Here is a 21,628-nt window from a genome sequence, read left to right as displayed (position 1 = left end):
CTTAACAGTTTCTAAGCTCCTGCCTTTAAGGTAGTTCATTTTACTTGCTTTTAATAAACTGTTGCCCCTAGTATTTTGTTAACTACTAAGAATTTATCTTCTCAAAACTTTGATCCAAGTTCATGTTTGTTTAGTTTTGGTTTTTTTTTAACATTCACTTTTAGTGCTCAAAGTTCTTGTTGCACACTTTCAGATCTTTAAATGTTTATGCTTCTTTAGTCTCGGCAGTCTTTAATTTTAAAGGATATTAATCTGTGTTAAGTGTTTCTTCTTACACTACAGAAGTGTACTCTTCTGTATTCTTACAGGTTAAATATGATCTACAAAATAAGAACAGTTATGAGGGAGTATTCCTCCTAAGTCTTGCTACTGGCAGACCAGTACTCCAGTCCTTCTCACCTAACAGTGCTCTGCCCAGTGTTCAAAAGTGATTTTGCAGTCTCTTGCTAAGTTTCTCAACTGTCATCCTTTGGAAAGGACTGTGGGTGTGAGGTTTTCTTTCTGTTCTGCTGCTGCAGACATTCCTTAACGTGGCTTTGCTGCCTTGGGTAGAAGCTCTTAAGTGCTCAAATTTTTCAGGATTTATTGCACAAATCGTTACTAATAAACCAGAAAACAAAATTGTTTAACTGGCTACAGATATTTTCCACCTTTACTCAGAAGTGTGTTGATTGCCTTATCCTCCATGTTACTCTGCTTTTTAACATGAGTTGTTCTTTCTGCTTGGCAGGTTTCCATTTTGACAGTGCCTCCAGAGGAGGTAGGGAAACCAGCAGTTTGTGTCATTGAGTTGTGCTCTTCAACCATGACATGCATGAAGGAGACTTGTAAGTACAAGATATCTATATTATTAAGTGTTTTTCTTTTTGACTTTAGCAACTCTAATGCAAAATTTAGAACGTGTGTATCATTTCTCTGCTGCACAATGACCAGGCTGTTACCTGAGAAAAAGGTTGTACTATGTTACTGTGATCAGCAGGTGAGAAGACTAGTGCGTTGTCTTCATTCCATAGCAGTTGTGTCCTGTTTCATATGGCTTAGGAATAATAGTACAATATTCTTGTTGCCTTTTTTTTCTTAAATTTACATGCGATAATTATTTATTTAAAGTCTTACATGATTTTCATGGTAATAAAGTTATTGCTGTTTATTTCCAAACAGATCAAGTGTCTGATGTTCCTTTTAACACTTACATGGCTAATAAGCTTGATAGTTGTAGTCTTACTAATACTGGGAGAATATTCTGTTCACTGTACAGAAATCATAAAATAGCACCAACAAAGAGGTTTTTGTTATGACCGCTGTAATTTTGTCCTTTTAGATAAAAAGCATTCAAATTCCACATTTTGATTATTCTGTAAAGTTGTTAAAAAGAAACGCAGAAGAATTATTAGAATGGCAGGTAAGGCTAGTGAAGAGCTCTGGCAGGCTGTGTCTTCTCCACTGTAACTAGCTAAGATCGTGCAGTTTTCAAGTCAAGATAATAAGATTTTTTTCAACTTAAAAATGTTTTCTTTGTAAAATTTTCTGCCAGGAATTTCTCCACCAGAATTACAGGACCACCTAAAGTATTTCCTCAAATCATTTCTGAAAAAAAACCTGTAAGCAAAAAGGTGGGCTCTTAGTTAACATAGATGTATGTTTGGGTTTTTGTATGGACTGCCATACTGACCTATTGAAATGCCTATAGTACACTATATTTGGGGCTTTTTATCTTCTGAAAGTTTTGGTGGAGGTGAGATTATGTCCCATTATGACATTTGGAGGGAAGGAGTGCATCATGATATATTTGAGGTGAGGTTATAGAAGTTCTTTTAAGAACTTTATTATTGTCATCTGCTGCATTAGATTCTTTAAAAATGACCCAAGAGCTCATTTCTAGAAGGGCCATCCCAGTATTTCCATTAACAGTTTTATATGTACAGAGAATGTACATAGAACTTTTATGGCTCTGTGTTGGTATTTTATGTGAACTTAAAATAGATGAGCAGCAAAATGTTCTTACTGGGTATTTATTTTTCATTCCAAAATCTTCTGAATTCTGTGAAATAGATTACAATTTGGGACACTATGGAAGATAAATAAAATTAGAAATTAGCTGACCTAATGCTTTTAAACAAAAATAAGTAACTGTAATAATAACAACCAATTTATTTTACTGTTACTTAGTCTTGAACTCAGTTCTTTGTATATGAAAGAAGAGTGAACTAAATGATCATCAGTCAAAGTTGTATTTTCTACTTAAAAAGAAAGTTAAACCTGTAATTCAGTAACTCTGTGCTATAGAGCATATTGTTAATACTTATCCTCTAAGTAGCCATTTATTTAAAGGTCCACAACATGTATATAGCATGAAAAGAAACTAAAGAAGCATTGATGTTCAAGTTTATTAGTTTCATGAGAATTTCTGTGGTGCCAGTTAGCGTTTCTGGTATTTTCTATTCTCCCTAATTTCTTTAATTTCAGAAGAGAAGGTATTACATTCCTTAATTAAATTTGTCTTCATATATTGAAGTAATACAGTTTTGTTTTAGGTATGGCTGAGTTCTAGTTATGGGACATATTTCATAATCGTTTCTAAAACTTTTACATCATTATCTGGAAATGGGTTTTAACCTGACTGATTTCTCCTTCAAACAATTATTTAAGATAAGTATACAAATACATCTACTCTTTGATCACGCTGCATAAATGACAAGCACATAATCTGTATTGCCAGTTGAGTGGAACCAAATTCCTTCACTTGCCCTAAAAATTGAGACTGTAATGATGAAATCATGAACTAAACTCATCGTTCTTCTTGCTAGAAGAATTACCTGAAGACAAATGTTGGCAACCACTGTAACTAATGCAGTTATACCCGAGTAAATCAAATATAATCAAAATACATACCGATGACTGTGACTCATGGCCATAACCTTAAGGATAATAAAAAAGATTTTATAGAAAGCAAATGATGTGAACTTCATGATCATGATTTATAACTGAGTGTTTTTATGGAAAGAATAGATTGTATTACAACATTTGGGATTGTAAACATTTAGTTAAGGTTATGGGGAGGCTTTTATTATCACTGCCTGTTTTGTTTTACCTTTCTTTAGTACATATTCCTTTTAGAAGGTTTGGTTTTGGTTATAAGCTCTGTGTGCAATCTGAAAGAAGAGAAGCACAAAGGGTTAAATTTCTTGTCCTCCTGGAGTCAGTGTCCAACTTTATGTGGCATAACCGCAGCCAGGTAATCATTCAAGATATATATGATGTACTTGGAAATAATGACACAAATATAGCAAGACTTCAGAGTGAAAGAGAAAAATGCCATATGGATTTAAAATAGTACTATAGGTATGCATTGCTATGAAATTAATCAGAAATGTACAGCAATGAATTAAAAATGAATCAGTTTAAACTTTGTACAAAGGTAAGTTAAACTGCTTTGTGATTCTCTGGCAGATACTTCTCTGCTGAGAAGTTTCCTGACAACTGTTCCATTAAGGGGGTTTTATAAAAAGCTTTAAGATGAGGCTTTTAAATATCTGAATCAAGGGGTGTAAAATCCGATGGGATAAAGTAGCAATGTAGTTGCTTCTGTACCTGAATGGAGACAGTGGAACAGCAAAGAGGTCAAGAGCTGCATCAAGTGGTTATCTTTTCATCCTTACCAAGGAGTCAGAATCTTCCCTAGTTTGCCAAATAGAGCAAATAAATAATTAGTATGTTCCATGAGGAATGTGTTTAGCAACTTTATTTTCATGAAAGCAATTACATTAGCAAGGAATCTAAATATCAAATCTGCGTTATTCAGCAAAACTCTGAATTTTCAAAAATACAAAATTGGATTTAGTGACATTGATTTGCCCAATGAATGTCCTTGCTGTAAGGTGACATTTGGTTAATTATACAGTTCCAGAAATGTGTCCTTGTGGTCCAAAATATTTTTATGTCATCTTTTTACAATATGGGCATCTTTTTACAATATGGGTTTGCTGTACTCTGGGATATTTTTCTGATGTGTACAAAGCATCTCTTGGAATCAAGTACTGAAAATCAGTTTTGCAAATTACCGTACTCCCTCCTGGCCCCCTAACCTAATTTCACCCTTACCCAAGCACAGAACTGATGTTTTCTCCCATCCTGTAAGAAGGTGGGTGAATAAAATATTGTAGAAGTTTTTTGCTATGTTGTACTAGGGGATTGCATGTATTACATCAGAGAACAGTTCTCTGATACTCAGGAGTGCTTATCTTTAAATTCTTTCTAGTCTGTGAAAACATGACAGTGTTCCTTATTCTCCTTGTGGCTGGAGGGAAATAGTTAACTGCCAGCCCACTTGAGCTGTAACTTCAGACATGCATCTGTTCACTTCATCTCCTCTTCACTGTTTAGTGCAATAAAAGAAATCAAAGTCTTGCTCAAATTTTTTACTTCAGTGGAGAAAAATGGTTTCCCCCTTACTCCTGTACAACCAAAATTCCCACAGAGTCCCACTTCAGCTCTTAAAGCAGAGTTCCGATGCAAGTAGTGGTATTTGTGGGTTTGGTATGTTGTTGAGCTATTGGCAAATACGATGTGTTACCCTGATTCTTGCAGCTGCTTTTCCTGATATCAGTAGGCCCCTTTTCATAGAATGACATTCTCTGCACTGCTGAGGTTAAATGTTACTTTCATCTTGCCACCATACATGGGAGAGAGGGATAATTGAGATGTATTAAAAAAAATTCTGTGTGTGGTGTATAAAAGCTGTATTTCTCTGGGTTAAAGCGAGTAAAGGAGTTCTCTGGGTTAAAGCAAGTGATTTATATGAAGAGCCGTGATTTCTAAGAGTCTGCTGTGCCTTTTAAAAATTGTAAATGATATTTATATGTCTGTGTATTGGTGATTGTAATTAGATTGTGTTCTCTTTTAACAGATTTAGTCCATTTAACCTGTCCATCAACTAAAACTGCTAGGGAAGATTTAGAACCTGTTGTACAGAAGTTATTCAATCTAAATGCAGAAAAAGGTAAAAATAACTGAAGTATTAAAAGCTTATTTTTAAAAAATATAATTTAACCTCTTACCTAAAGTATCTGTTAATGCACATCTGAATCTGTCATCAGAGTCAGCATATGGTGAACTGCTATTTAGGTATCAGCCTTTCAAAGTAAAGGAATCTATTTTGAGAGTGAGATTGATTAGACAGATGTCAGGGTTTTTCATTATCTAATATTCCAAGTCATCTTCAGCTGTGGTTTAACTTCAGCATACAGGGACCATGGCTGTGTCTAGAACCTTTTTAATTTTTATGCTTGGTTTTTTTTTCATGGAAACATATTTGCTTTTCAGCATGTCTTGCAAAGGTGCAGCAGTGACATGAAGTATTTGTGGATCTGGTTTTTCGCGCTATCCCATTTTTAGTGATTTCTATCACTTGGGTATTCATAACAAGTTATCAAAACCCCAGAAGTTAGTGATCTGCTTTTCTTCTCCAGCTGCCAGATGTGTATTCAGTGCTGTAAGCTTCTTAAGTTTTCCTTTGACTTCTTTTATTCTAAGACTGTCGCTTATCCTTTTGTTGTCTTTTTCAAAGTGCTTCCTTGTTTGCTGTTGTTAGTTGAAATTCTCTCGATTCTGCTTTAAGCAGAGAAGCATAAAGTTGTTACACACTGCAGTGTTACCAGGAAGACAGATTTCCAGAAATTTCCAATAATGAACTATTTGGCCCTTAATTTAAGGAAACCTTGCCAGCTACTTTCATGAACTTTAACCTTGAGATGAACAATTTCACAGTGCCAAAGGAAAGTAGCTGCTGACAAAGCAATTGTTGCATGGAAAGAAATGTTCCCTGAGATTCTTTGAGGTAGTTCCCTGAGATAGTTCTGAGGTGGTGTCTTGAAATCTAATCCCAAGATCTTGAATTTAATCATATTTTTGGTAGCTGGTAAGAGGGTAAGTACTGTGCACTTGGAAAATGTTGCTGTATTGTAACCCTGGCAAAGCATTTTTAAATGTAGTGCGCTCATACTTAAATACAATAAATCATAGGTCTTCTATGAGAAACTAATACTTAGCTGTCAGGGGAAGTGTTTATGTTTGTCTATACTCAGGTTAGTAAGATGTGGAAGTATTTTATAATATTTATAATTGGTTTACTTATGTAGACTAAAACCAGGGTTAGAAAACAGAAAACTTTATTCAATTGGAGAGAGCAAACACTTTTTATATTGATGTTTATTAATCTAATGCCTGCTAATTTCCAACTTTTAATATTTAACATATATCTTAAATTTTCAAGACAGTGCCATATGTTTCAAAGACTCAATAGATAAAGAAAAGATTACCTTGCAGTTTAGTGTCTTCTAATCATTTGGGGGGTAGCATTAATCTTAATGTTTAAAGTGATCCAGTTTTGAAATGATATATTGTTTAGAACCTGACTGAAATTCTTCTGTAGAAACTATGTGATCATAGGGGTCCTCAGGTGCACTGAGGCACTGAAAAGCTAGTTTTCACTGACACATAGGCCTTTTTATCATCAGGATGAGGTAGTGGTCGTATTTTAATTAAAATGTCAGAACAAATACTGTTGGAGTTATTGAAAATGAATCACCAGATAAAGTGAGCACTGGGCCATGGCAGGTCAAAGAGGCAAAGTCACCTGGAGAAGAGGACTCCATTCATTTTCCTGCCTAAATGAGGAAGAAGTAACTTTTATGAGCAATGTGAACTTTTCAATATATTAAAGAGCATCTTGCCCTGTATTAAGGCTCAGACTTTCACAGGCTGATGAATTTAATTTATATTTCAAACTGTTCAGTATGGTTAGCACTTTTTTTTAAGTGTTTGACAGTTATAAAAAGATGCTGAAGGAATAGCATCAATTTATCTCTTTTTTTCCTAATTCAACTGCTTTAAAATACAGTTTTGAATGCCATTGTTATCTAGAAGTTTCTTCATTGGAAAGAAGTAAATCTCACAAGGTCTTTTACAAGCTTCATTTGTTTTAGAGGAGGTAAAACATCAAAAAGGTAACAGCAAATATGCCAAACAAATAGTACCTATTAAGCTAAAAATCTATATTGTGTATTCCTCCATTGCATTCTGCACTTCTAAAAAGTGACCTTCATCTTCCCAGAGGGTTTTCTGCCTGTGTACAGAGGGGTTATATGAATGTGCAAAGTAACTGCAAGAAAGTACAGATGATGAACAAGCAGGATGTAGTTAATGATTGTTTTGTATTCTTCATAAGTATTGTAGCACAGTGTAAGCCCTCAGTAAGTGTAGATAAATAGAAATTAATTCTTTATTTTCACTTAGCAGTAATTCCACCATTTAGAGATTCTCAATACTGTGTATCACACGTCTCAAATAGAGTACTTCTGGGTTTTGGTAATTATTTATCTGCAGTTAATTTGGGGGAGAGGTATTCTTTGTGGATTTTTCTTTAGAAGTTCATTTATTTAAACCATAAGCATTAGTTACTTTCCTAGATTGGCTTCAAGACTTTCAATCTTAAAGCTTACAAAGGTCTGTTAAGAGAAGCATTTCATATAAGTTAAGCTTAAATGAGGGAGGAAAAAGTTACACATTAGAAATATCTTTGCATGTGGCTTCAAGTTGAGACAGCCAGTGGAAGAACTGTTCAGACCATCATATGCTCATGGATTTTATCCAGAGTAAACTAGATAATGTCAAGTGGAAGGGTGTTAAATTTAGACCAAATTTCTTGGTAGTATGCTTTCATGTGATAGTTGGTTCTTATACAGCATAGTGTGTACAGAATAAGTGGAGTTTACATACCTGTGGTTTCAGAGGACAAGTATGATGAAAGACTAACTCAGAGAAGATTGGAAAGTAAAATTAATTGGGTTTTTAAAGAAAAAAAAATTGCAATAATTCCATGTTTATAAATTGACTTTTAGAATGCTAGCTTACATATTTCCCTTATTACAGATAGAATCGGAGAATGGTTTGGATTGGAAGGGACCTTAAAGCTCATCCAGTTCCAACTCCTTTGCCACGGGCAGGGGCACCTTCCACTAGAGCAGATTGCTCCAAACCCCATCCAGCCTGACCTTGAGCACTGCCAGGGATGGGGCAGCCATCATGAACATTGATTATTTGAAACACTGTTTTGTTTTGTTTTCCAGAGACTGAAAATGAAGAACTGGAAAAACCCAGAGTGCTCTGGGCCGTCTACTTCAACATGAGAGATTCTTCAGGAGTTGAGAAGAAGTCATACGATGGCTTGCCCTCTAATGTTTATGTCTGTTCTGGACCAGACTCTGCTTTAGGAAATGACTGTGCTGTTAAACAGGTTTGGTTTTTTTTGTTAAACAGATCTGTGGTTTTTTTTGTTATAGAACTTGAAAGACCTAAGGAAGTCCAATGCCATCTGCTGTTGTTCAGGTTTTTCTCCTTTAAGCTATGTAATTAGTACTAATACAGCTGTAAAACTTCACAGCTAGATGTACAAGAAGTCTTATTTAATAAGCAAAGTGATTGAGAATGGAGGAAACTTGAGAAAAGGTCAGATGATACAGTAGTATTAGGAGTAGCAGATAGTTAATCTGAACAGGTAAAGGGAACCTAGAAGGTAGCAGTACATGAAGATGATGGTCTTGGTAGAATGGTTAATTTCTTTAATACTGTAGAAAGGAAGAACTGCCAAATAACTCCAAAATACAGATAACTCCCCAAAATATGTAGCCTTTCACCTGTAGGGTTAGAGAGGAAGTAGAGTAGTAGAGAAGCAGTAGAAATTAGAGGTCAAAAAAGCCTGTCTGGAGTTCAAGTTGGAAGGACGATCAAATTAGTTTAACAGCTGCAGGACATAGTCACAAACCTAAAACTTTTGGGGAAAAAAAAAATCCAGCATAATTACTACTCTGGTACATTAATCTATCTCAATTTATCTTTTCTTTGCTTTAATACCCTCATATTAAAAAAATATGGTCTGTGTCTCTGGAGGAATTGAGGGGGAATGTCACTTGAGATAGTATTTGGCACCAAGTCTAAATCAGTTCTGATTGTTAGTTCTCAGTATTTGGCTACCTACATATCTAGCTCCCGCCAACTGCAATCCTGAACTGAGAACCACTTGTAACTTGCCTAGTGATAGGCATACCATGCCAGTACTCAATTTAAGGCAAACTACTAGTGCTTTGAAATTGGAGGTGAAGAGTAAAAGCTCCCTAAACAAAACTAGGTAGATGAACAGATGATGAAATAACCACCTTCTGTGTTGGCAGTTGGCAGAATATGCAGGGACACCAGTAGGTGTACATAGAAATTCACAGTGAGCTTCCTGTCACACCTTTGTGCCTTCCCCACTACTGTTGAGCAGAAGACAAGATCATGCAAATAAATAGATTATGACTTGTGCAACAAAAGAGATGCTTCTTTGCTCTTCCATTCAGAGATCCACCTTGATATGGGATGTATAAATTCCTAGGCAAATCTACCACTGCAGTCACTATAATGTTAGGGTGGTTTCAGTGCTAACCTGAGTACACTTAAATCTTTGTAGAATTAACTGGTGCTCGTTATTTTTAAAGCTGTAGATTTTTAATGGCCGTGTGCAGAGAATGTGCATGCCATCTTCTAACCAGTTGTAGGGTTTTTATATTACCAAGTCATAAACCTCTTAAAAATAAGATTTTAAAGTGCAGAGGCTGACATAGCCTGAACTGCAGGGTCAGAACAGTATAATTAAGAGCTAATAGTACACTCCATTTTGCTGTACAAGGCAATAATTTGCTTCCCAAGAGGATGAAAAACTGTAAAAACAAAAATAATACAAGACAATTATTATGGTAGCAGTTTTAAATTGTAAATTAGTTCTTTTCTAACTGAGATTTTTTTTTTTACTATTATTATTTAAAACAGTGTGAGCTAAAAGCTGTTTAAATAGACTTAAAGCCCAGCCTCATTCTGATTTTCATAGCCACCTTTTCTAGCATTCAACTTTCTCTACCTGAAGAGCTCTTTTTCTTACCAATGAATAATGGTATTATAGATCAAGCTGTGTTTAAATATTCTAGGTACTGTAGTCAGCCTTTGTATTAAATCTGTTGACCATCAGTGAGACAGATTAAAACCACCCACTATGTGTGTTAGTCTTGAAGATAGCTTGGAAAATTGAATCTAATTTCTGAAATCAATTCTATGTTTACTGTTTTAATGTTACTTCCCATGATTTATGTTTTCATTACTATTAGTATCACTAACTTCTGTACATCATGCTGTGTGACTGTATTGAAGATACGTTATTTAGAAGGCAAGACACCACAACTTTTACAGACAATTATCCATCTGCAGCTCGGTACACAAATGACTTAATTATTGTTTTATTTTAATTTGGTGTTAAATTCTTAGTATAATATTGAATTAATTTTGATGTCTGTGTTTACTCACCCCAGGGATAGGCTAAATAAAATATAATGTGCCGTTTATGATTTCTTTAAATTCTGTGCGTAAGATCAAGTAAAGCATCTGGCTTTAGTTTTCTATTTTTTTCACTGCTACAATCAGACATGAATTATTATGTTCCAGAGTAGTATGTTCTCTCAGGTATTTCAGATTTCTGAGGCATCTTTATGTTTATAAGAGAAGCACTAAAATTGTCATGCCGATGTGTTGTCCTTTAACCTGTTTACTGGAAGGATTTCAGAGTTACTCCAGTGTGTTGTATTTCAAACTACTGTTAGTTTGGTAGTATTTTCTCTAAAAGTTGCTCTGAAAGCTCGTATAGCTTGTCTACACACCATCAAGTTGCGAGGCTGGGGTACAGTAAAACAGTAACAACACATAGTTTTATTCAACTTCAAACAGCTATTAGAGTATCCTATGCTAGTGCTTTACATGCTTACGTCTTAATGCTTAATTCAAACATAGACTCTTGAAAGCTGGTACACTTAACTACTAAATATTGCAGGAACTGTTTGCTAACTTAATTAGCTACAATAAGTGTCAAAGTGTTATAATGAAGGAGCTGTTAAATTATTATTGGTTGTTCTGCATTACTTCAGCTGGGTAAGGTTAATGTAAAAAATTGGTAGACCTAAAAGCACTCTGTAGCATTAAATTTTTCAGTTACAATCAATGTTACGATGTCCCCCAGAACATCCTGAGAATTTATTTCCGTGTTCAACCTCGTAATGACGTGACCACTTTTGGACTGACCAATTGAAGAGTGAATAATTGTTAAGAACTGCATAGAAAATGTTTGCTCTCATTTGCAATATATTTAGTGCAAAATATGATACCCGTCTTCAGTATTCTATTAAATATAAGAGTAGCGCATGAAACTCCAAAAGTAAACAAGTGCAGATGTGAAATCAAAAGTTTTTTCTCTTACCCTCAAAAAACAAGTTTTGTAAACTTTCTGTGGGATATTTTTACCCCCTTGCCTCCTAAACTTACTAGGCAAGGTTTTCAAATTGAAAAACCGTATTTTTTAAATAGAGCTTTGATTCTTAAATGTATGGTTTTTTCACATATAAATAGTTTTAGACAGGTTTAAATGGGAGTGGGATAGTGAAATTTGAGAAGCAGAATGAAAAATTAAATTGAACTGAAAGTAGACAGAGTCATTAAAGCAGTTAAGAATGGAGCTCTGCATCCACGTGCTGGTGTGATACAAGTACAGTGGGCAATGAAGTTTATCACAGAAAGCTGTTTGGTACATGCTCAATGATGTATTAAGCTGAAAACAATTCCCTCTTGTCCAGGAATCCTCATCATGTATCAGCCTTTGCAGTTGGCATTAGCTGACCCTACTGTCAGCTTTTTCAGGGCAGTATCCGGTAGCAGTATGAATATAAAGATTAAATGCATTCTTCCTTATGAGGGAGCTCTTGTCATAGGTCAGCTTTCGGGCATAGTTTACTGAAGAGACAAAATCGAGGCAATATTCCTTTGCCTTTTTAGAAACCCAAAACAGCTGTGACCTGCAGCAGTTGTCCGTGTTTGCCTTAGAAGCTTAAGGACTTAAGAAAACAAAACCTTTATGGAAATGTGAAGTGCATTCAGTAAATAAATTCCTCAGTGTCTCTAGCTTGCCTTTTTCTTTTGTCTTTTTAAGATAAGTTCACAGGTAAGTTGTTTGCACAAGACCATGTAAAACTCTTAACAGCAGTTAACAAAGCTCCTTGCGTTCTTGTGGCGTTTTAAAAGCTTTTTTTTTTTTTTTGCCTCCTTTGTTTTTATACAGTGTCTGGTTCTCAAGAATTCTGAGATCATATTATCTTGGTTCTTTTTCTCCCATATTTTTTTAGTTCTAGTCTGTTACAACTACCCTGATGTTATCAAGAACATGTTTCTTTTTAATGTCTTTCATTACAGTGGTCAAAAAACCTGACTTTTTTTGTGTACTTGATTTCTAAACCTCGATGGCATGAAGAGTAACTGGCATTGTAAATCAAATCTTTGAGCTGTATCTTAAGAGTAGCTGTCTTTTCATCTAAATAGAAGTTGCTTATACTGTTCCTTTTGGAAAGGCACTCTTTGGGCACAGAGGTTTACAGACATAATGCATTGAAATGATAGGCATGTTTTTTTTGAGTAAACTATGAATGTATACAAGTATGCACCTATATTCAATAATCATATTCCACTGGATGAGAATAACTTGCCACTGAGGCACGTATGAGCTGTTCACAAAAATGGAAATAGACATTTTTCTGTATTTTTTAAGTTTATGAGGGAAACCAACAGAGGTACGATGTAGGTTGTATGTATTAACAATTTCATGGGTTTGCTCGTTATGTGAAATGGATTCTTCTCTCTGGAAAAGAGATGGGATATTTTTAAAGTGCAGATCAATTTGTTTGCAAACAATCCCGTTCTTTATTCTCAGTACAGTGTAGAATGAGCAGAATTTTTAAAAAAGCCCTATGCTGTCATTTTCATGGTAGAACGATGTGAAAAGATGATGGCTTTTTCTTTTTCACGGGCTGCAAGAAGGGATGGATTTCCTTTGTGTTTACAGTACTGCCAAAGTATTAAATCACCATTGATTTGAAAGAACGGAGATTAATCTGAAGTATCTGTAAAATATTGCTACAAGGTATTGCGTTTCAAGGTAACGTTTCTTCTATGCTTTTTTTTTTCGGAATAGGCTGAGACCATTTTCCATGAAATGTTTCCTACAGAGGAATTTTGTCCACCACCACCGAATCCGGAAGATATTATTTATGATGAAGATGAGATTGCACCAGAAGAGTCTGGATTCAGTAATTCCCCAGAGACAAAACCTGAATCCTCAACTGAGGAAAGCAGTAGCGGAGGTAGTAGTGCTGTTAAGAAGGAAGATAACGAAGAATGAGTTAACACTGTTCTCTTAGTAGAAGAGGAGGTTGACCCAAACTAGAATGTAAGGGAGGAAGGGTAAGAAAAAGAGGTTTAAAAATCCCATAGCTGTATTATTTGCAATTGCCTTACTTTCCTTAGCTTGAATAATCTTTTTTCATCAGATAGCTTCATTGATAGCTGAGACATTTCTAAGTAGGTCCACCATATCCAGGGGTGTTTGTAGCTAAGCAGAAAACATAGAACAAAGCATTTGAATTTAAAATGTTAAAATAGGATTTATGATCTGTTGAGATAATTTCTTTTCATTTTACATCTTGAAAGGAATCCTCCACCTTTTAAAAGTGAACAATTTGAAACTAATCAAAATTGTGCAAGTTTGTTTACCAGTCAGATGATGATCTTGTGATAGAATGTATCAAAGTTCAACTAAAAGTCATTGGACCAGTGCTAATGAAACAGTGGAAGGTGAGCTTCACAATCTGTTCTTCAAAGCGGTTTTATGAATGGAACTTAAAGGCAATATATTGACAGTTCTGGAGTAGGTTTAGAATATGTAATAGATGTCATGTTTAATTTGTATAATGCAAAATTTTTGTATAGTTCTAAAACTGATGCCGTAATTCAGAAGCAAATGCAACCCAATAGATGTTCCTCACATGAAAATATTTTACGTTTGAATTTTATTTTTGTTCAGTAAGGCTTAATGGATCATTCATTGTCACTAGTGACTTAATTTGCTGTAGTCAGGAAAATAGCACAATTTAAACTTCATGCAAGAATTCCCAACAAAATGTAAAATCATAAATGGAGTGTACCGGGTGTTAGTTGCCCTGGATTTGTTGCAGTGTTTGGGCCTTTAACAATTAACAAAGTTAATTTTTTGAAGTATGATGTCTAAGAAGTTTAGATGATGATTAGTTGAAGGGTTTTGTAGCAGGGAGAAGGTTCAACTGATGATTCCAAAGGATTTTACTGATCCTGGTTAATAGGATTAAAATTAGCATGGTAGCTGTAAATGATGTGTTTTGTAATGATAAATCATAAAGCATTTATACAATAAAATTTATTGAAATATTTATAAGCTGTTTGTATGAAAAATTACAAAATGAGAAAGCTGTTGTAAATGACTATGATAAACTTGCACTTCTGAACAATGCTTGAAATTAGGCATTCAGATGGTGAATAACATTTAGAATTTACTTAAATCTTTACCATAAAATGTGCACCCAATAGATGAGTAGTGTATCGAAATAAAGAGACAAGTGATTTTTGATGAGTCAGGGTTTAAACTTCTTCGTTAACTTAGCTCTAGTTCTAGCAGTGCTTAAATACTGTGCGTAACTAGAAAATGCCATTGAATAATGAATATTCAGCACTGCCTGAACTTGACACATCCAGACTTTGTACGGTTCCGTGGTGCATGTGCTGTGCTTGCCTTTAAAATGGCTTCATGCCATAAAGGTTAATTTATTTATTTTTTTTTTACAGCATTACTGATCCTTACCTTCACTTGCATCATAATACATTGTCCGGTTTGCATTTCTAAACTTGGTTTATTAGTGTTTGCAGTTGTTCTTTACTGGATACGTACCATTGTGTTTATAATCCCAAAGTCCTCAAAAATATATGTGGTTGAAATGTTTCCAATGTTAAACAACAGTTATCTTTGGATGCTTGTGATTGAGCAGTTATTTATACATAGTAATAAGCAGACTGCCTCTTCATTTAGCTGTAATTTTTACATGTATTGGAAAGCATGAGTATATGGTAATTGTATTTAACATCTAGAGATCTGTAAAATAACTAAGGGGAGGACCTTGTCCCTGTTTGTCGTTCAGTAATAGAGATCATAGTTAAATTTTTCATCTTCTGTGTTTACAGGGAAATTGTTTGATGAAAATTAAAGGTTTGCTTGCAAGCAGATTTTCTTGTGTTTTCTTTCAGTTACACAAGAGAAGCAGTTCATTTGTTAGCTGATAATTCTGTTGTCTGCTTTTATAGTGTTGACATCTGTAATAAGATTGAAATTTGCATGGGTGATAGTATGTTTCTATAAGTTAGGAAGTTTATATAGTAGCATCTCAGTGCTTCGTGTCCATGTGAAGCAAAGTTTGGAAATACTGCAAATTTGATTTTAGATAAGATGGAATAATCTGCAAGTTGTAGACTGTGACTTTACACTACATTGATTGCCTAAAAACTGTTTTCATGTCTCGTTCGTATGGTGAATGGAAACATAAAATGTTTTCTTATGGTACTTGAGTACCCAATAGCTCACTTGCAGTAGCAGTAGAAAAGATTGTTGATCTTGCATTTTACAGAAATCTTCCACTGAACTGCATTTTGTTCTTGCTTTTAAATAGTTTAAGCATACAGAGTGAGGGTTAGGCTTATTTGAAGTAGCTTTTAAGGCTTGTCATACAGGATGTATTCAAAAGATAACATGACTTTTTAAAAACTGGCAATTTATCTGTAGGATTATTAATAAATCAAGTTAAAGAAAGATAAGGTTAATTGAATTTTTAAACAAGTAGCTGTATTATCCTTCAAGCACCTTGGAGCTCATACAATATTCACACCTTTTTTTTTTTTTTCCTAAGGAGTGCTTTGATATGTTTGAATTCCTTTTTTAATGAGTACTTTCTTTTTAAGTTGCTTAATTACATTAACCCTTAATATGCAAACAGCCAGTCTTGTGCCATTTTCCCTTCTATAGTTTTATTGCCTTATCTGTACATCTGCAATTAGTTACTGTTCCTTTGGAAGTATTTTCAGCCATGAAGCTGCTACGTCTGCTTTTTCTGGTGATGATGATGCTTAGGGCCATTTGACAGGTAATCATTAGAACTTAGATCCTTGCAGACTATGGGGTCTTTTCTCCTATCATTGCAGGGGGATTTATGTTGGTAACTCCTATTAATGTTAATGGGACTTGCATGTGTAAATCCTCCTTGCATCAATGGGAAAATTGACCCCTGAAAAAAAATATCTTCATGTTAGACTTGCTGATTCAGAAACATCCTGTATGGAAATGTGATGGAGTATGTGCTTCATGCCATTTCAGTGAAATGCTCTGAAGAGGACTTGGGTAATTTCCTGGGCTTTTATAATTTATATTGTATGTTATATTTTCTGTACACCTCCAAATCTTGTCAATTCTTTTTATGTAGCTGGTATCAATTTCCTATTTCGTATTCAGGAGGTTGCATGGCTCCTTTTGCTTTGGATCTCATTGTATTTTAGGCCCATCTCTTTCTCTCTAAAGCTTTTTACATCAGCAACATGTTCTTAATGTTCTTAATTTCAAGAGCAATTTGCTAGTAATGTATTGGTTAATGGCAAGTCAGAAGTATTAAAATACTGTTTTCACACAGTAAGAGACTAGGTCACTTACAATCCATAATCTCATCTGTTAAAAGGGTAAAATTAATTTCCTCAACCCTTTTCCAGGCTTGGAGTGGGAAAACATGTGAACTGCCTACTTTCCTTGGGTGGTGGAAAGAAGAAAGAAGAGCCAGACAAATGGAAATAGCTGAAGCAGTGGGAGGATAAAATGAGGGCTGTTTGTCATAACTTCCATACTCTGAGATCAAATAAGTCATGCAATTTTATTTCCACTTTTGCTGTGTGAGATTTCTACATGGTTTCTGACAGTTTATTGACTTTAAGAAAAACTATGTATGCACATTTTGGAATGAGGCAACAATTAACCAAGAGTGGAATAACAACATGTAAATGGAGTAATACCTGGCATATGCACCTAGGAGTTTACGCTACGAGTGTTATTTTTTTGTTTATCTGTGGGTATGTTTATCCACTATTTTGTTGCTCAGTCAATTACTCCTGTAGATCTTTAATATAATCCTCTCCAGTACATTTTAGGTTTTCACTTATCTGACAATTTTATATCAGTAGCACATCATCCCTGTATAAAGTACAAAATCTAGTGTCAGAACTGTTCTGAACTGCTCCAAAGATCTCTCCTAGCTTTTCTGCCATAATGAATGTTCTCTTCGCCCATGAATTACCAATAAGCTCTTGGTGGGTTTTCTGCTGTTGATGCCCTTTTTTATTTCTCCTTAGGATTCTGTGACTGCAATTAATGCAGTTGCTAATTTTCCATGTAAGGGAGCAGTTTACTGAGATCACATAATGAAAATTAATTGATTTTTCTGTATGTGAATACAATTCATAACAGATTTTTTTTTTCAGATAGTATGCATTAGTTTTGTGCCGGTGAATAGATGTTTTATGGCAAAATGAGTAACTCATAAAAGTTTATCATTTAAACTTTTGCAGAAATCAACCACTGTAGAATGTCCAAAAGTTAGAATTACCTGCTGTTACCAAAACTGTCAGAAATAAGTGGGAGAGTTGTGGTGGCAGGGCAGTTGCTTGCATTTCTTGGGTAAGTAGTAATGCAAAGTATTTTTCATAAGGTGTAGAAGTAGTTGTGACACTGGAAATTTGAGACACTGATATAAAATGTTCATCTATTGCAACCCAATTTAATAGTAAGGTTACTTCAATAATCAGATGGAAATCTTAAGTTTGATGGGTATGGTTTCAAGAAAAATTTTTTTTAACATGACAAAAGTTACAAAAGAAGGATCATTTCAGCTGTAAAGGTAAGTAGTAGGTAGTGGTCAGCCATGTTGGATTTTATGTCATCAGCCTCATACCTAGCAAAAAAATTACTTTTGGTGGAAAAAGAGCTTATTAGCCATTCCACCATTACGTTTATTTACAGGCTGTCAGTTTGTAAAAGTGAACGGTTCTTCACAGTCTGAATGGAGAACCAGGTGGGAATGTTGTAAATCTGAATGACATTTGAGATTCAGAAAGCTGACAGTGAAGTATCGGGAAGACACAGTCTCTGACTGCATGAGAGTTCTGGTCAGAGGAGACTGATAGAAAATACTCTTCCTGCCACAATTCTAACAGACCATGTATTTTACACTACTTGCATACATTGACAAAAGAGATGGAAGGTATCAACCTGAGTGTATATCAAGACCCAGATGTATTTGACTAAACAATGGTTGAATAGACAATGGTTGACTCCCAGTGTATATAACGCTGCTCAAGTGGCAGTTTTATGTAGGTGTCTTCTCAGTCTTGGCGAAGAGCTGTTGCAGGTTTTATAACTGGCCAGTATACTGAATTCAGTAGTATATTTTTTCACCTGATTTTAGTTTTTCATATTACCTATCAGTCTGGCGGGGGGGGGTATTCAAAAAAGATTCAAGCATCATGTAGAACTAAAATATTTTCTTAGTGACAATGTGATCTTTTGGTTAGCATAAGTTGCAGGGTGCAAGAAGGTTGGGCTGTTAATACAGATATTGCTGATTTTTAGGAAATCTCAGAACACCCACATTTTTAGATACAGATTTTCAGGATCTTACACTTCCTTCAGAAGTACCACCTCATAATTTATAATATATTTGGGCCTCTGAAGAAGGCTTCAGTGCTGTTCCTCCATTCCCTATGGTTAAGATTTTAGTAAGTGGGGCATACAAAGGCTATGGACGCTCCCTTTGTCCTCTCAAACAGAGGAGGCTTCTCTTCTGAGGTGTTATGACATGATAGTAATCATCACTGGGGTGTGGTAAATGTGGCTTCTGCTTGGACAGCTGCTTTTTGCTGCTCCTACTTTAGGAAGCTTGTTCTCTATTTGAGTACTGGTAGTTTTCTCATTCCTTTTCTTTTGCTCTAAGCATGGAGCAGGACTAAGAAATGCTTTGCTGTTGGAAGTGATTGTTGTCTCAGTTCTGAAGCTGTTAAGTTAGTAAGTCATATGGGCGCAATGATAAAACTTCTGGATAATGTCATACCAGACTGCAGTTCATTGATACCTCAAGGCCTAGTTCACAAGCCATAAAACCAGTGTGGTGTTTGTTGGTAAGCTGGTATTCTGTATCTGAGTTGAATGTCCAGACTGAGGAACAAGTATTTTGATTACTGGCTGACATCATAGCAGCAGCTCAAGTCTATAACTTACAGGAGTCTTCTCTCTAAAGAACAAACAAAAAATCACAACTCCAGACACTCCTGAGCTATGGTTTAGACTATGTGTACATAAGAGACTCTTAATGACCAATGTGGAATTCTGAATCTAGTCTGTTTCAAACCCGAGCATATTTCTGAAGCTCACCCAAGGGAAAGCCATTTAATAATGATGAGAGACCAGCTGTCAGACCAATGTAACGAAACATTTCTCTGCTCTGGGAACTTCTCGGTAGCGTGAAAGTCACTGGAAGTCATGGTTGAGTCCTGTGTTGTGAATAAATTATCCGGTGAATTTAGCCTTTCTTTCCTGTGCAAAAATTTGTGTAAGCTTTGGCTAAGTACCTTCAGGGAATAATTCTTAGACTATGGATTATTCAGAGCAAATCCATTCTATTATTCTTACAGTATTTTATTAGCTAAGTCATGTGATATTTTCCTGCTCCATATTTGGATGCTGAAATAATACCTAAAACTAACTTAAGGAATGTTCATTATTATATCATACATTATATTAATATGTTCATTATTACATCATACAGCTCCAAGAGAGAGGAAAAAAAAAGCTCTTATGCAAAATAACAAAAATGCTATCTACTAGTAAGGAAGCCGTCATGAAATAGCTTTCTTCAGTGACTTGTACATGATGCTTGCATTTCCTTTCCATATAGAAGTATTAGGCCAGGAAACCTTAGATTACTTTCCAGGCTAAGTCTGAATCTGAAATGAGTATGTGAGCACAGTAAAAGCTAACAGCCCCTCAGTTATATTGTAAGGACATATTAAGCTCTGCTGAGATAGAACTTGAAATGCACACTGCATGGAGTACACAGTTAAAAATCTGGTTTGCATCAAATATTTTCAGATGGCCTATTCCAATGTCATCTCTGAAGTGATGTCTGAAAATGCAAGTATGTGCATGGGTGTAATAAAGGAGGGATGAAGCATTACTGAAATGAAAAGTAACAATCAGCAGTGGATGTGTCAACTTGGAATTCAAGAGAAATGGATATGGGTTTTGGCTCTGGCACTGATTTCCTCAACAAACTTGGTTTAGTAATTTCCTTTAATGTCATAGGAAAAAGATGTAAAATGGTGACAGATATTTTCTGAAGCCTTTTGAGAGGTCAATGAAATATAAAAGTATGTATTTGAGAAAGGAAATGATCAGTGTTAATGATAACTGTAAAAATGGATAGCGGTAATACTTGAGTTGAAGCACAAATGAGTTTCTGAGAAACATTCAAATACAACTGTTTCGAAGTGATTGGGATAGCAGATGTTTTGTTAGCCAAGTCCCTTTTCCACCTCTGACATTTTCTGTATTTCACACTTAGAGTTTCACCAATCAGCACAAATTATTTGTTTACTGCTTAGTAAAAATAACAAAATTGTACTTTTTAAAGAACTCTCTTTCTGATTATGTATACTCCGCTGGCAGGTTGTAATGCATATTGCTTCTTTGTTTACTTAGAACTTAATGCTAATGTCATTAACATTCTGTGTGGTAAGTCAGTAGGTTGCCTATTTATAGACATAACAAAAGTTGTAACTTTTTGTAGTAAAGTGCTTTTGACTGTGCTAGCAAAACTGAAGTTACTCTAACCTGACATTAGCTTTCAGTTTCATTGTCCATGGCCTAGTGAGTCTGAAAAATACTCCTACATGTACTGAATGTATTCTTTTAAATTATTAAATTATTTTAGTTATGTTCTATATTTTTAATAGGGTTTGACTCATCCTTTAAAAAAGAAAAGAGAAATAAACCAAATTAAACAGGAATCACAGAAAACTGAGATCTGAAGTTTGAAAACTGTCCTGCTTGAAGACTATTTGGAGTTATAACACTGAATTTAATCAGAATCTTCTCCAAATTTTTTTCTGTGATACTTCTTATAAATCAGGTAATTAATTAGGCAGCATTTCACATTTCAGGTTATTACCACAAGTGTGGATGTGTGCTTTATTTGAGGTTAGAAAGTGTAAAATAACTGCTGAATTTTGTACTCCATGTTGCCTCTTCATTGTAATGAATTTACAGAATTCATTACAATGAATTCTGTAAATTTGTTTCTACACAGCCTTTTTCTAAGCATTTGTAATACCTTGGTTGCATAAATAACCTCATTTTCTAGGAAAGTTTTTCAATAAAAACAGTGGGATACCTGTAACAAAAACTGGTAATCACAGAAATGTGAATGAAGTGTGCTTCAAGGAACGACTAAAACGGTGTTACGTCCCCTGACCTGGACTGTGGCCACAGCAGCATGAGGCCTGACTGGGACACCCCAGCAGCGCAGCAGCAGAGCACATGCAAGGTGAGAGCAGG

At 35.1% G+C, this 21,628-nt stretch overlaps 1 protein-coding gene and 1 long non-coding RNA gene across 2 annotated transcripts in view; both read left to right on the top strand.

Annotated features, from left to right (window-relative positions):
- LOC133265517 (rab proteins geranylgeranyltransferase component A 2-like) overlaps positions 1–14,566 on the top strand; it is a 66,186-nt gene extending 51,620 nt beyond the window's left edge. The window contains exons 12-15 of the mRNA XM_061446146.1: positions 731–827; positions 4,907–4,999; positions 8,127–8,293; positions 13,097–14,566. Of these exons, the coding sequence (XP_061302130.1) occupies positions 731–827; positions 4,907–4,999; positions 8,127–8,293; positions 13,097–13,303 (564 nt within the window). The 3' untranslated portion in view covers positions 13,304–14,566. The remainder of the gene's footprint in view (positions 1–730; positions 828–4,906; positions 5,000–8,126; positions 8,294–13,096) is intronic.
- A 2,946-nt stretch (positions 14,567–17,512) lies between these two features.
- The window catches only part of LOC133265515 (uncharacterized), a 38,945-nt gene continuing 34,829 nt past the window's right edge, over positions 17,513–21,628 (top strand). Inside the window, exons 1-3 of the long non-coding RNA XR_009741986.1 lie at positions 17,513–17,702; positions 21,028–21,203; positions 21,435–21,627. This is a non-coding gene — a long non-coding RNA (uncharacterized LOC133265515). The remainder of the gene's footprint in view (positions 17,703–21,027; positions 21,204–21,434; position 21,628) is intronic.

This window comes from Pezoporus flaviventris, unplaced genomic scaffold (assembly GCF_033815535.1).
Source record: "Pezoporus flaviventris isolate CSIRO_AGI_PZ_B2104156 unplaced genomic scaffold, CSIRO_AGI_Pfla_v1 ptg000005l, whole genome shotgun sequence".
In the NCBI taxonomy this organism is placed as follows: domain Eukaryota; kingdom Metazoa; phylum Chordata; class Aves; order Psittaciformes; family Psittacidae; genus Pezoporus; species Pezoporus flaviventris.
This window is presented reverse-complemented; position numbering and strand designations above follow the sequence as displayed.